Source organism: Rana temporaria, chromosome 11, assembly GCF_905171775.1.
Source record: "Rana temporaria chromosome 11, aRanTem1.1, whole genome shotgun sequence".
In the NCBI taxonomy this organism is placed as follows: domain Eukaryota; kingdom Metazoa; phylum Chordata; class Amphibia; order Anura; family Ranidae; genus Rana; species Rana temporaria.
Window position 1 is genome coordinate 8,438,927 of NC_053499.1, and position 14,550 is coordinate 8,453,476.

At 46.4% G+C, this 14,550-nt stretch overlaps 1 protein-coding gene across 2 annotated transcripts in view; it reads left to right on the forward strand.

Moving 5' to 3' along the window:
• The window catches only part of IRAG1 (inositol 1,4,5-triphosphate receptor associated 1), a 129,435-nt gene that overhangs the window by 91,780 nt on the left and 23,105 nt on the right, over positions 1-14,550 (forward strand). For both annotated transcript variants that reach the window (XM_040327965.1, XM_040327966.1), the window contains exons 10-11: positions 5,793-5,919; positions 10,415-10,445. In XM_040327965.1, coding sequence (XP_040183899.1) covers positions 5,793-5,919; positions 10,415-10,445 — 158 coding nt within the window. The remainder of the gene's footprint in view (positions 1-5,792; positions 5,920-10,414; positions 10,446-14,550) is intronic.

The following is a 14,550-nucleotide window of genomic DNA, read 5'->3' on the forward strand; positions in this document are numbered from 1 at the left end:
CATCCGATTGGAGGTGAACTACCTGGCCTTCAGAAGAAAGATCAAAACCCATCTCTTCTGAGGGCAAAAAGTTTACTCAGGAAATGGATACCAAGCGCCCAGAGGCCATTGAGTTCGCATGCGTTGCGCTATATACGTTTTTCACACACTCACCCTGCACCTGCCAGCCTGGAGCTGCTGCCGGGACCCTGCACCTGGAGCCACTGCCTAGACCCCCGCCATGCTGGATGCAGACGCATGGGGGGTTGTTAGTGCCGCCGGGGGGGGGAGGGGGGTGGTTGTTTGCTGCCCCCCTGAACAAAAAACCCACCAGCCGCCACTGTTGGTAACCAGAGGAGGCTCTTTAATTAGGCAAATTAGGCGGTCGCCTAAGGCCTCGCACTCACAGGGGCCTTGCGGCCGCCTAACTTGCTCGATGCATTACCCCAGTTTTGAGGGACAGGGGACCTTAACGCTGCTGTGCTCAGGCAACGTTATAAGCTCTGACTCAGGAGCGTCCCTAACAACCAGTGAATATATACCACCCCTTGTGACATCAATGACCCAGCATGACCTCAGTCAATGTTGTCACAAGGGGCGGGTTCACCAGGTGGCATCACCAGGTGGCCCCCACCCCCTAGTTATTAAAGATCAGGATCTGGGGGCCGCCATATTAAAGGGGGCTTCCAGATTCCGATAAGCCCCCTGCCCACAGACCCCCACAACCACCGGCCAGGGTTGTGGGGAAGAGGCTCTTGTGCTTGAATTATTTTCCCCATCATGGGCGTGAGTGGGGCGGGCCCCATGTCTCCCCAGGCCTAAGGCCTCAAAAAACCTAGAGCCGCCTCTGTTGGTAACAAACCCTAAAGGGTTAATCACTGCTAGAGGGAGGATGAAGCTTCCATCTACAGCCCTGAGTCACCTGGTGGCCTAACTAATGAAAGATGAAGAAGGAAGGTGGGGGAGGGGAGTATTGGTTTTCTAGTGTTGGAGGGTTTTGTGTATTTTTTCCATCCTCTCCCTGCGTCCATTCAGGGTATTTATGGAGCATTGGCAGCGGTAGAGCTGAAGGCTGCTGCCGGTGATAAGCCACCACAAGGCCTGATGGGAGGCTTATTCATGTCCTGCTGGGCTTATCATCGCCGCCGCCGCTGTGGAAAGGAGCGACTCTCATTCCTGGGAACCCAGCGGCACGCGCTCCATGGAGACTGCAGGTTTTACCTTTTTATTTTTTTTATCTTATTTTATATTTGACTTTTATTATATTACCATACAGTGTGGTAGATTCACGTACCTGCGCTTCTTGTTACGGCGGCGCAGCGTATCGTATTTACGCTACGCTGCCGTAACTTACAGGAGCAAGTGCAGTATTCACAAAGCACTTGCTCCGTAAGTTGCGGCGGCGTAGCGTAAATCGGGCCGGCGTAAGCGCGCCTAATTCAAATGGGGAAGGGGGGGTGTGTTTTATGCTAATATGTGATGACCTGACGTGATTTACGAAGTACGGCGCAACGACGTATTGGTTTCGACGTGAACGTAAATTACGTCCAGCCCTATTAGCGAACGTCTTACGCAAACGACGTAAAAAATTAAAATTTCGAAGCGAGAACGACGTCCATACTTAACATTGGCTGCGCCTCCTAATAGCAGGAACAACGTTACGCCGGAAAAGCATTACGCAAACGACGTAAAAAACTACCGCCGGGCGCACAGACGTTTGTGAATCAACGTAACTAGGTAATTTGCATATTCTACGCCGAAAACAACGGAAGCGCCACCTAGCGGCCAGCGTAATATTGCACACAATTCTACGCCGCCGCATTCAAGTTACGCCGGCGGAGGAAGCCTATTTTTTTAGTGTATCTGCCTTTGTGAATCGGCGTAACGATACGCCGGCGCAGAATTCAAATTACGGCGTCGTATCTGGAGATACGCCGCCGTAATAGCTACCTGAATCTACCCCAGTGTTTTTTCCAGACAGAAGTGTGACAGTTAGAATTAGCACTTTCAAGCGATATTAAACCTAAAACCAAAATGATAATATATTGCAACTTACCAATCCTTAGATGTGGCGGCTGCATTTGTTTCCTTTTTTTTTTTTTTTTTAGAATTTCTTTCCCTTATTTTCACCTGGTGATCCAGCCAGCAAGTCTGTTGTTTTTCAAAAGAAACGGGCTGTCCTGCGGCTGTAGCCGTTACAGGGATGAAACAAACCATTTACTACTGACGGGGGTTCTTACAATGATCAGCTTTTATTTATTCATATAAAATCTTTTATCCCCCCCCCCCCAAAAAAAAAGTGTGAGCTGGAGTTTGGCTTCAATTTGTTTGTGTTAGCTTAGGTTCACATTGCAGCGACTTGGCATGCGATTTAACACGTCAAATCGGCGGCTATTGCCAGCAATGGCGCTGTCCGAATCTGTGGAGGATGTGTGCTAGGAGAGAATTTTTTTTTTTTTTGGGGGGGGGGATTTGTACAAGAATGGGGGAGTGGAATTAGTGCTGGGAGGGGGGGGGATTTTGAGCGGGGGGAGGATATGGGCTTAGGGTGGTAAATTTGGGGGGGGGATTTGTGCAAGGAGGAGACATTATTTTATTTTTTTGGGAGGTGGACTTGTGCTAGTAGGGATGATTGGGAGGGGGCATTTGTGCCAGGAGGGGAAATTGGGGTGGGGATTTGTGCAAGGATGGGGGGACGGAATTAGTGCTGGGAGGGGGAGATTTTGAGCGGGGGGAGGATATGGGCTTAGGGGGGTAAATTGGGGGGGGGGATTTGTGCAAGGAGGAGACATTATTTTATTTTTTTGGGAGGTGGACTTGTGCTAGTAGGGATGATTGGGAGGGGGCATTTGTGCCAGGAGGGGAAATTGGGGTGGGGATTTGTGCAAGGATGGGGGGACGGAATTAGTGCTGGGAGGGGGAGATTTTGAGCGGGGGGAGGATATGGGCTTAGGGGGGTAAATTGGGGGGGGGGGGGATTTGTGCGAGGAGGAGACATTTTTGTCGGAGGGGGATGATTGGGGTGCCTTTGTGTTAGGGGGGTAAATTACAGTGGGGAGGATGAGTGCTAGGAGGGGAAGGTAAATTTGGGGGGGTGGGGAATTTGTGCCAGGAGGAGACTTTTTCTTTGGGGGGAGGGGGATTTGTGCTAGTTGGGATGATTGGGGGGGGGGGGGGGAATTGGGATGGGAGATTGGGGAGAATGTAATTGGTGCAGGAAGGGGGACTTTGGGGGGGGGGATTGGGGGCAGGGAATTAGTGCTGGGATGGAGGATTTGTAACGGGGGCAGGGAGGATGTGTGCTAGGAGGGGAAATTTACAATTGCGCGTCATGCTACATTGTGCCCAAATACCCAAATCTGATGCTTTTTGGGAAACGGTGATCAGTGCTGGAAATATGCACTGTCACTGTACTAATGACACTGGCTGGGAAGGGGTTAAATGTGTGCCTAATCAGTGTTGCTGTTTTTACTGAGCAATGTGCTTTGCAGGGAGAAAATAACAGCACATTGCTGCTGTCAGAAGAGCGTCCTACATACACAGGGCTCGCTCCGGTAATGTCCAAAGCCAAGTGCCAGGTGGCGATGACCAATCAGCGGCAGGTGCATGCTGGGTCGGTGACGTCACAAGAGGGTGATGCCACCAGATGACATCGCCAGGTGGACCCGCCCTTACCTATTCAAGAATTGTCAAATGACGGCACAGGCATTTGGCAGTTGGCCTTCGTCGCGGGCAGAGCTTCCCTTTTTTTGGACCTGCTGGCGTGGCGGGTGTCATGATTGACGATGGATCCACATCAGGGGGACTTTTTTATTATTATTATTATTATTATTATTATTATTATTAATATTATTTTGACTTTTTATTTAAAAAAAAAAAAAAGGTACTGTCAAAATGTGAATGTGTCGGGGTACAATGTACCTCGACTCATTCACATAGGGGAGGGGTGGAATCTGGGGGCCCCCTTGTTGAAGGGGGGGCTTCCAGATTCCAATAAGCCCCCTGCCTGCAGACCCCCACAACCACCACCCAGGGTTGTCGGGAAGAGGCCCTTATCCCCATCAACATGGGGACAAGGTGCTTTGGGGTGGACCCGTGCAGAAATAAAAAATTTGTTTCGATTTGTTATTCACATAAATTTGTTTAGTTAAATTTGTTTTCAGGATTCATTTTCGTTTTCGAATAAATTTTGACCTGGTTTTCGAATTCAAATAGTTTTCCAATTTCCAAAAAGAATAAAATAGAATAGAAAATAAAGGAATAGAATAGAAAAAAATATATATATTTTTTCAATCCTATTCTTTTATTTTCTATTTTATTCTCTGTGGAAATTGGAAAAACTCTTTGAATTTGTAGACTATTCAAATTAGAATTTCTTTATATCGGATTCCTTTTAAATTCGGGAATTTGGATACTTCCGAATTTCCTTTTGGAAAGGAAACGAACCGCACATGTCTACTTTGGGGCAGAGGGGCTCCCCCCATGTTGAGGGTATGTGGTCTGGTATGGTTCAAGAGGTGGGGGGGTGCTCACTCCTCCGCCCCCCCCCTTTCCTGGTCTGCCAAACTGCATGCTTGGATAAGGGTCTGGTATAGATTTTGGATGGGGAGGTACCCCACGCCATTTTTTATTTTGGCGTGGGGATCCCCTGAAAATCCATACCAGACCTGAAGGGCCTAGTATGGTTGGGGGGGGGGGAGACCCCCCCTCAATTTTTTTTCTTCACTTCTTTAAAGTGCCAGCCCCAAAGCTCCCCCCCCATGTTGAGGAGGACATGTGGTCTGGTCCTGCCAGGCTGCATGCTCAGATAAGGGTCTGGTATGGTTTTTGTGGGGGGGGGGGGGAACCCTACGCCGTTTTACTTTTTACTTTTTTTTCCATTGCAGGCAATGGTTGTTTTTTTTTTTTTTCATTCAGCTGTCTGTGAGGAAGCCCGTTCACAACTGAGTCATCCGTTGTTAAGGACGCAGCGGCCCGCTCCTTAACAACCAGCTGTGCTATATGCTATGAAGGAGCGAACGGGTGATCAGGACAAGTTTTGTCCTTGGGTTGAACTATTCACCCAGAAGAGTCGGATCGTGTATATATACGTGATCGGGCGCAGAGGTGCCGTAAAACTGCTGTAGGACGGACTGGAAGTGGTTAATGGGTTTATAACGAGTTTCGATCTGGAAGTTTTGTACGTGACTCAGAATACTTGTATTGCCGTCTTCTTCTTTTGGAGGAAGAACACCAAATTCTTTTGCTCAATCTGCTATTAATTGTCTTTTCATGTAACGCTGGCCACAGGCATACAATTCGGGGAAGATCGTTTTTGAAATAGGAGTCATTTGCCGCAAAGCAAATAGTTCCAAGCCGTCACATACTCCCTTCTGGCTATAACTGAACTGATCTGACCAAACTGGGAGAAAATCGATCACAACATTTAAAAGAAAAAAAAAAAAACTTTGTGCTGCCTCCACCAGAACTGAGCCTTGAAGAAAGAGTAGAACCTCAAAACGCAAAAGTATTTGTACACAGGTTGTACAAGTAAACCCAAGAGTGTATAACGATCACATGTCTTTGACACCCTTTTTTCCAATGTTCTTAAAAGAGGTCCTAACCTAACTCTATTTACATTTTTTATTTATTTTTTCCCACCAAGTGAAGACAAAGATGTTGCCCCACTAACACAGGGTTTTGTTACGTTCTGTGCATGTTCCTTGGCTGGCAGAGCTGGTCACGGCCATCTAAGTCAGCCCTGGCCTCCTCGGTCATCGTGGTTGAGGCTCACATTGGGCAAGCCTTATTGTATTTCTTTGCTTTACTTTCAGGGTCTTCGCCGGTCCATGAGAATGGAGAGGAGGATGGAGAAGAGGTGAAGGAAAAATCGGACGTCATGCCGCATATTCCTGATATCTTATTACGCAAATTGCGCATTCACAAGAGTCTCCCAACCAGGTAGAAACCTTTTGAATTGGCACCCTTGAAGAACAATGTTATAAATATAATGAAAAATCCAGTAAGCGTCTAGGACAGTGATGGCGAACTTGGCACCCCAGATTGTCAGGTCACCTGTGGCCAGGTGACAAGTGCACCCCGTTGGGGTCAGGGATGCACCACAGGGTAGTGAACCCTATGGGCGACTGCTGCGATTAGAGAGGAAGCGTGAACCCAAGATCGCCCAGGGCACGGAGTCTAAGACCCAGCTTTGTGTTCACCAGAGCCTCTAGTGGTGAGGATGGCCTTCGCCGCAGCTGGATCCAGGTCGCGACCTCTGGGATCCCCTAGGTCACGCTCCGCAGGGAGAGAGGGGAAGCAGCAAGCAGGACAAGCGGTAGTGATGGGTAAGCCGAGGTCAGGGCAACAGGTAGACAAGGGTAACTGAGGGACAGGCAAAATGTCAGGATCACAGGCAAACAGGAGAAGTCAGGGACAAGCCAAAAACGGTACACAGGAAGATAATCGTAGCACACTGCAGACAGGAACCAAAGCTAACAACACGGTTAAACAGCAAAGCAGACTAGCAGTGCAGTGGTTAATATAGGCTTCCTGGGATGGCCTAGGGTGGAGCAATACAGGGAGGAAGGTGATAAAAGACAGTCAGAAGGAGGGTCAGGCCTCTAATGAACACATGGAGATCAGGTAAGCTGCCAGACTTTATTGCATATCCATGACACAGATGTTTTGGAACTACATTTCCCATGATAGTTAACTACACTGCAGAGTGCATGAGCATCATGGGAAATGTAGTTCCAAAACATCTGGGGTGCCAAGGTTTGCCATTGCTGGTCTAGTATTTTTGAAGTGAGCTGACAGTGCTGCCTCTGCTGCTCTGAAATGCCATACATTGTTGTCAGTCCTGCTTGAGTTCTCCCCTTCTGGACTACAAAACCCAGCACTTATGTTATGGAGATGTGTTCTGCAGTCCAACAGGAGAGCGCTCAGGCTGGGCTGAAATTCTGCATTTGACCTATTAAGAACAAGGCTGCTTCCTTTACGTTGTGTATGTGTTGGGATACATTGCTCAAAACGGTCCAAAGGAATTGGTTTGAACCATAGGCATGCGCAGGGTGTGTGCACCAGTGCCGATTTTCTCCTATTGCCTGGGCCTCCCCCTGTGTTGCGCTCCAAGAATGGAGAGTGGAGGAAGGGGCTAGTAAATATGCAATTTACCAGCCCCTTCCTTTTCTAAATGAACGCACTCACTGGCTCAGATTCTCGTAGGAGATACGACGGCGTATCTCCAGATACGCCGTCGTATCTCTGAGTCTGAGCCGTCGTATCTTGGCGCCTGATTCAAAGAATTAGATACGCCAAAATTTCACTAAGATACGACCAGCGTAAGTCTCTTACGCCGTCGTATCTTAACTGCATATTTACGCTGGCCGCTAGGGGCGTGTACGCTGATTTACGCCTAGAAATATGTAAATCAGCTAGATACGCCAAATTACGAACGTACGCCCGTCCGTCGCATTACAGATACGCCGTTTACGTTAGGCTTTTCCCGGCGTAAAGTTACCCCTGCTATATGAGGCGTACCAATGTTAAGTATGGACGTCGGAACAGTGTCGAATTTTTCACATTTTACGTTGTTTGTGTAAGTCGTTCGTGAATAGGGCTGTGCGTCATTTACGTTCACGTCGAAAGCATTGGCTTCTTGCGGGTTAATTTGGAGCATGCGCACTGGGATACTTTCATGGACGATGCATGCGCCGTTCGTAAAAAGCGTCATTTACGTGGGGTAACATTAAATTTACATAACACACGACCACATCTTCCACATTTGAATTAGGCGGGCTTACGCCGGCCTATTTTCGCTACGCCGCCGCAACTTTGGTTTGAGAATACTCCACTTGCCTGTCAAAGTTGCAGAGGCGTAACGTAAATGGGATACGTTACGCCGGCACAAAGATGCACGCTTCTACGTGAATCCGGGCCACTGTGTTCATAACCGAAGCCTAGTAAACTGGGTTTACTAGGTTTAAGTTTGTGAATGAACTGGAAGCCGCTCAGCACAGAGCACTATACTTTCCCTGTCTAGTGCAGCTGAGGCTGCAGATAAAGGCATGTGTGTTTGAGCTTTGGGGTACACACCCTAATACAACAGGCCTATGGTATGAACCCAGCCTTACAGAAGAGCACTACAAATAATTCCTCAGATGTTAATATCCCCCACCACTTATACAGTTATTCTGTTACTTAGAGTATTTTGGACCTCCCTAAGAATGTACTGCATCTGCTGCAGGGGCTAACCTTTTATGCCCCAATTCACCTTGGAACAGCAGGATCTTATCCAGATGCCCTGGCAGCGCCCAAAATTAGCTCACTACTGAATAATTGTCTTTGTTGCCAAAAATCTTGCTTCGAGTTTTAATTGTCCTCCTGAGCCAAAGATGAGTATCTCGGTAATCTTGGACATAATCCTCGAAGACCCTCATCTACAATTAGTAGTAGCTAGGATCCTATACTTGGCCAGGAAAACTATAGCACAATAAGTGTTGCCCCCCCAATCCCCCAATCCCCCAAACCCCCTACAATGCATGCCTGGAATTCTGTCCTACACTCCAGCTTAACTTGCACTCGTAGAGGGAGCTTTAAAAAAAATTCTGAAGATTCTTGGACCTTCCCTATGAAGACCCTCATTTGGAACTAGCAGAAACCAGGGTCCTACTTTCGGCCAGAAAAACTATAGCTCAACACTGGTTATAGACGCCAACAAAATGTGCCAAAAACCATGCTTTGAGTTTTAATTGTTCTCCTGAGCCAAAGATGACTATCTCTCAGTGATCTTGAATGTTCTCCTTGAAGACCCTCATTAGCTAGGATCCTATACTTGGCCAGGAAAACTATAGTACAATACATGTTATTTCCCCCCAACCCCCTACAATGTATGACAGGAATTCTGTCCTACACACAAGCTTAACTTACCCTTGTAGACGGAGCTTTCAAAAATGTCTCAAGATTCTTGGACCTTCCCAATGAAGACCCTCATTTGGAACAAGCCGTAACCAGGGTCCTATTCTTGGCTAATAAAACTATAGCTTGGCACTGGTTATAGGCGCCAACATGTGCCTGGATAGACAAGATGAATTCTAAATTATACTCCTAGAGGGAGCTTTCAAAAAATTGGAGATTTTTTTTTTTTTTTTTAATTTCCTGTGATCCAGCAATAACTTGGATACTTAACTAGAGAAACCATAGCACAACACCAGTTATCCCCCCCCCCCCAAGCCCCTGCAATATGGGCCTGGATAGACCAGGTGAATTCTATTCTACACTTAGAGGCCCGGATTCAGAAACAACTTACGACGGGGTATCTCCAGATACGCCGTCGTAAGTCTGAATATGAGGCGTCGTATCTTGGCGCCTGATTCAAAGAATCAGATACGCCAGAATTTGTCCAAGATACGACTGACGTAAGTCTCTTACACCATCGTATCTTGGGTGCATATTTCCGCTGGCCGCTAAGGGCGCTTCCGTATATTTCCGCGTCGAATATGCAAATGAGGTAGATGCGCCAATTCAGAAACATACTTGCGCCCTTCGGATTTAGCTACGCCGTTTACGTAAGGCGTCGGTCCGGCGTAACTTTACCCCTCATAAATCAGGGGTAAGTCATGTTGGGTATGGACGTCGGAACAGCGTCGTATTTTACGTCGTTTGCGTAAGTCGTACGTGAATGGGGATGGGCGTAGGTTACGTTCACGTCGACTAAGCATTGAGCCGGCGTAACTTAGGGAAAAAATTCTACGTGATACTGAGCATGCGCCGTTGGTTAGGCGCGTCATTTACGTGGGGTCACGATTCATTTCCATACAACACGCCCCCTACCAGCCTACTTTGAATTACGCAGGCTTACGCCGGCCCATTTACGCTACGCCGCCGTAACTTAGGGCGCAAGTTCTTTGTGAATACGGTACTCGCCTCTCTAAGTTACGGCGGCGTAGCGTATATCAGATACGCTACGCCAGCAGAAACTTAGGCCATTCTTTCTGAATCCGGGCCAGAAACTTTTTACATTACACTCGTAAACGGAGCGTTGAAATATTTAGGAAGATTCTTGGACCTTCCCCATGAAGACCCTCATTTGGAACAAGCCGTAACCAGGATTCTATTCTTGGCCAGAAAGACTATAGCTCAACAACACTGGTTAGTCGCCAACAAAATGTGCCTGTATAGATCAGATGAATTCTGACACTTCAAATTTTTTATTATATTTGTTCTCTACTTGCTGTGTTTTTTTTTATTTATTTATTTTATTTTTTTTCACTTTCTTGTAAAACAAAACATTTCCTTATGTTCCAATAAAAAGTACCTAATAATAAAAGTGACCATAGCCTCTCCAGGATGATCCGATATCACTCTTCCTCTTATGTCAATCACTTTCCTCTGTCTCCATCTCCTTTACATCAACATTTAAATTGATTTAAAATCTTATCTGTTTCCATTGCAGTGCTCCGCCACTGACTGAGAAGGAAGTTGAGGTGAGTCACATGATGACGATTTGCTGAAAAATTTACAATTCTGCATTATTACATGTATAAAACTTGAAGCCCAGATCTGAAAAACATCCTTTACTCCAGCTATATATGCTTTTAGAAATCCCTGAATGTCTGTACATTTTACATAAAATCTATCATAACTTTGTCGGGCCCAATAGCATATTTCTCGACAATGGTTTCACCCTATTGTATGATCGCCACAGGTCCTTCCTGGAGTAGTAGAATCTCTAAGGGCACACCGCACTCTCATCCAAATTTTATTTGTGTAGAGCAATTACACTTTGCCGTCATGAATTGCCCTATGGGGATCCCCAGTTTGAGGGACATGGGGGGGCTTCCAGCGAAGAAGACTGTTGACGTGGGTTTGCGATAGATTATTATTATACAGGATTTATACAGTGTCAACAATTTGCGCAGCGCTTAACAAAATGAAGGCAGACATTACAATTTTGTCGCCAGATTTTTTTTGTATGCAAAGAGATTTATTGTCTCCAACAGAACTGTGGGAGAGAGGGTTGGGGCCAGGCAGGGCCGGATTTGCTCTCCCTGCCGCCCCAAGGCCATGTTCCGCAATGCACCCCCTCCCTGCCAACTGAACCAGCCCCCCCCCCCCACCCCCAAATCAACTGAGAATGGTAACCAGATTGCAGGGGCGGCACGGTTAGTTCAAATTTTTTTTTATTTTTATTTTTTTACTTTTTTATCACATTTTTATTTATTTGTAGCTTGTCGTTTACTTTTTTATTTTTGTATACTTTATATATATATATATATATATATATATATATATATATATATATATATATATATATATATATATATATATATATATATATATATATATATATATATATATATATATACATACATACATACATACATACATACATACATACATACATACATATAATATTATTATTATTAATTTATTTTTTCACTTAATTTTATTGCTATCACACAAGAGAAAACAATTGCCTGTGAAATAGCAATCAGAGGTTCTCTTTATTGACCATGTCACCTCAAAAACAGGAGTCCTAGCACTGTGCTAGAACTCCTGTCACAGCTGAGATGGGAAGAGCACAGCTCACCCCTCTCACTGTGTACATCGGGGGGAGGGACGGGAGACAGACTTGGCGGCTGGGTGAAGGATGGAGTCCCGAAGACAGATCCAGCAGAGAGAGGTATGTGGGGGGGGAGGGGAGGACGGACGGTAGGACACATTTTACAAGTAATTTTGGTGACATCGCAGCAATCACTTGTTAACAAGCGAGTAGAATTTCCCCACACTACAATTAGTCCTGCTAGAAAGCAACTTACCGCCCTTAACTGTATGTTCCAGCCATCGGGGGACTCCATGCCGCTGCCGCCCCCTCTGTGCCCTGCCGCCCCGAGGCCTGGCCTCGGTGGCCTTGTGGGAAATCCAGGCCTGGGGCCAGGACACCCTTAAGTAGATGCAATTAAAATTGGAAGACTCCTATAGGTGGACAGCTATACAGACACCACTTCTGTATAGGTAGGACCACTGTCTCCTATGGCAACAATCCTTGTAGCAGTTACTAACCGTAGATGTATTCAACTATTGGCAACACCGTTCTCCGCTTACTCCAGTCACTCACTGTGGGTCTTTACTCAATGAACCCCCCCCCCCCCTCCCAGTCTTTCACTAGACTTCAGATTCAATTGCCACGGGATCCCCGGAGCTCTTCCACTTCTAGCACTCAGTATCTTCCTCAAGAGTCACCCCTGCTGTCCCACTGGGTCCCTGGCTTGGCACTCTACAAGCCTCACCCCTGATGTCCCACTGGGTCCCTGGCTTGGCACTCGCTGAAGTTTTCCCACTTCTTCACTGTCCCCATCTGGTGAAAAGTCTGCTCTGGTACTAACTTCAGCTTACTCGCAGTAGTCTCCGGTAATAAGGTGGATGGTCCCTTAGTGGCAACAGCTTCCCCTCCACCTCTGACCACAACTGGTTCCAGGTCTGGCTGACCCTTTACTCTCAGTTGGACTACAAGCAAGCAGTCCCAACCCTACGATGCTCTCCCACTCCTGGCAAGGCCCTCAGGCAGCCAAATGTCCCCGGGACAGGCCTCCAGGCTTCCGGGCCTAGCAGCCCTGGGCAACACAACACATGTCCACCCAGACAGCCACCTGGACGTCTGTCTGGGTGGACATGTGTGTTGTGTTGCCCGGGGCTGAACACCGATCACCTGACTCCACCCAAATAGGCTGTCCCAGCAGGCGAAGGGGCTAAAGAAAACCCCCGTCAATTGGCTGAGACACCCAATCCATTCATGGCTAAGCTTGCAAAGCCCTTGTCTTATCTAATGTCCCCAGCATAGTGCCACCTAGTGACAGAAGAGAAAAGGTGCAGCAAGTCCAGATTTAGAGAGCAATCAATTGATCCAACAATTGGCAGCTGTCGCCTGGCAACTAAATTTGAGAGCAACCCAGCCTAAACATCAGGGTGCTACATCATGCTGATGAACTAACGCAGCAATATCTGGTTCGACGGGTGTAGTAGTGATTCTTGATGAAATCTCAAGTTGCTCATCAGATGTTTTGGTTCTAATTTTGCCCTTCGTGTGCTTCATCCTTGAAAATAGTTGCTCACAAATAAAGGGGCTGCCAAAAACTGATGCCATGAATAAGGCATGATTGTGAAGAGTGGGAGATGTTTCTTTGGGAAGATAACATTTTATAAAAAAAAATCGGTAAAGAGGCACTAAAAAATGTATTTTCCCACATGTGTTCGCTAAGTGTAAATGCATTTTTAAAATAAATCTACATTTTTAGGTAAGTTTACAATTTTGTGTTGGGCCACATTCATAGCCGGCTTGGGCCGCAGGTTGGCCACCCCCTGGTCTTCATAAATTCTGTCCTTCAACATCTTAAATTTCATGATCTTAGTCCGTTCTTGCTTCAGTTTTTGATTTTAACTACTCTCTTAGTCCAATAAATACTGCATGGACCATCTATAATTTATCCCGGCCTGCCAAAAATTCGACATCATTATGTGAATGAGTTCTAGACAATATTCTCAAACCACAAACTGATTTTTCTTTAATATACATACAGTATCAAGGCTTTCCAATGTGTCTAAATGCCTCCACAATATTTCCATCTTTATGTGTTCTAATAATTTCATTAGACACCTGGCATGCCTCCCGGGACAGTGATTTATTAGTCAATCTCATGTTACAAGAACCCTGCCATTTATAAAATTAGACCTCCAGGCTTTGGTCCCAAAAGCAACAATTTCACAGAATAGAGGGTGGCCTGCCAAACAACCAGCAGGGATGAGCTGAACCCAATGCGTCAAACCACCTAAAACATGACTTTTATGAAGTATCTACAAAACACATAGTACAAGTCAAACACGTGACTGAGTACAAGTCAAAAAGTTGCCAGGCATATAAACTTATAGAGATATATTTCTGGTGCAGAGGCAGAATTTTTACAATCCTGGACACAAGTTTCACCATCCGGAAGGTAGAAACTATAGCATATCGCCAACCAGCAAATGTATTTTATTTTGCTGTTGATAAATCCTGTGGGGCAGATCCACAGAGCGAGTACGCCGGCGTATCTACTGATACACCAGCGTACTTTCAAATTTCCTGCGTCGTATCTTTGGTTTGAATCCTCAAACCAAGATACAACGGCATCTGGGTTAGATCCGACAGGTGTACGTCTTCGTACGCCTTCGGATCTTAGATGCAATACTTCGGCGTCCGCTGGGTGGAGTTCTCGTCGTTTTCTGCGTCGAGTATGCAAATTGGCTATTTCCGACGATCCACAAACTTATGCGCGGCCGTTGCATTCTCTTACGTCGTCTCTAGTCGGCTTTTTCCGGCGTATAGTTAAAGCTGGTGTTTTGCGGCGTATAGTTAGACTTGCCATGTTAAGTATGGCCGTCGTTCCCGCCTTTATTTTGAATTTTTTTTTTTTTTTTTGCGTAAGTCGGCCGTGAATGTCTATGTTAAAAAATATGACGTCCTTGCGACGTCATTTAGCGCAATGCACGGCGTGAAATTTAGGGACGGCGCATGCGCAGTTCATTCGGCGCGGGGACGCGCTTCATTTAAAT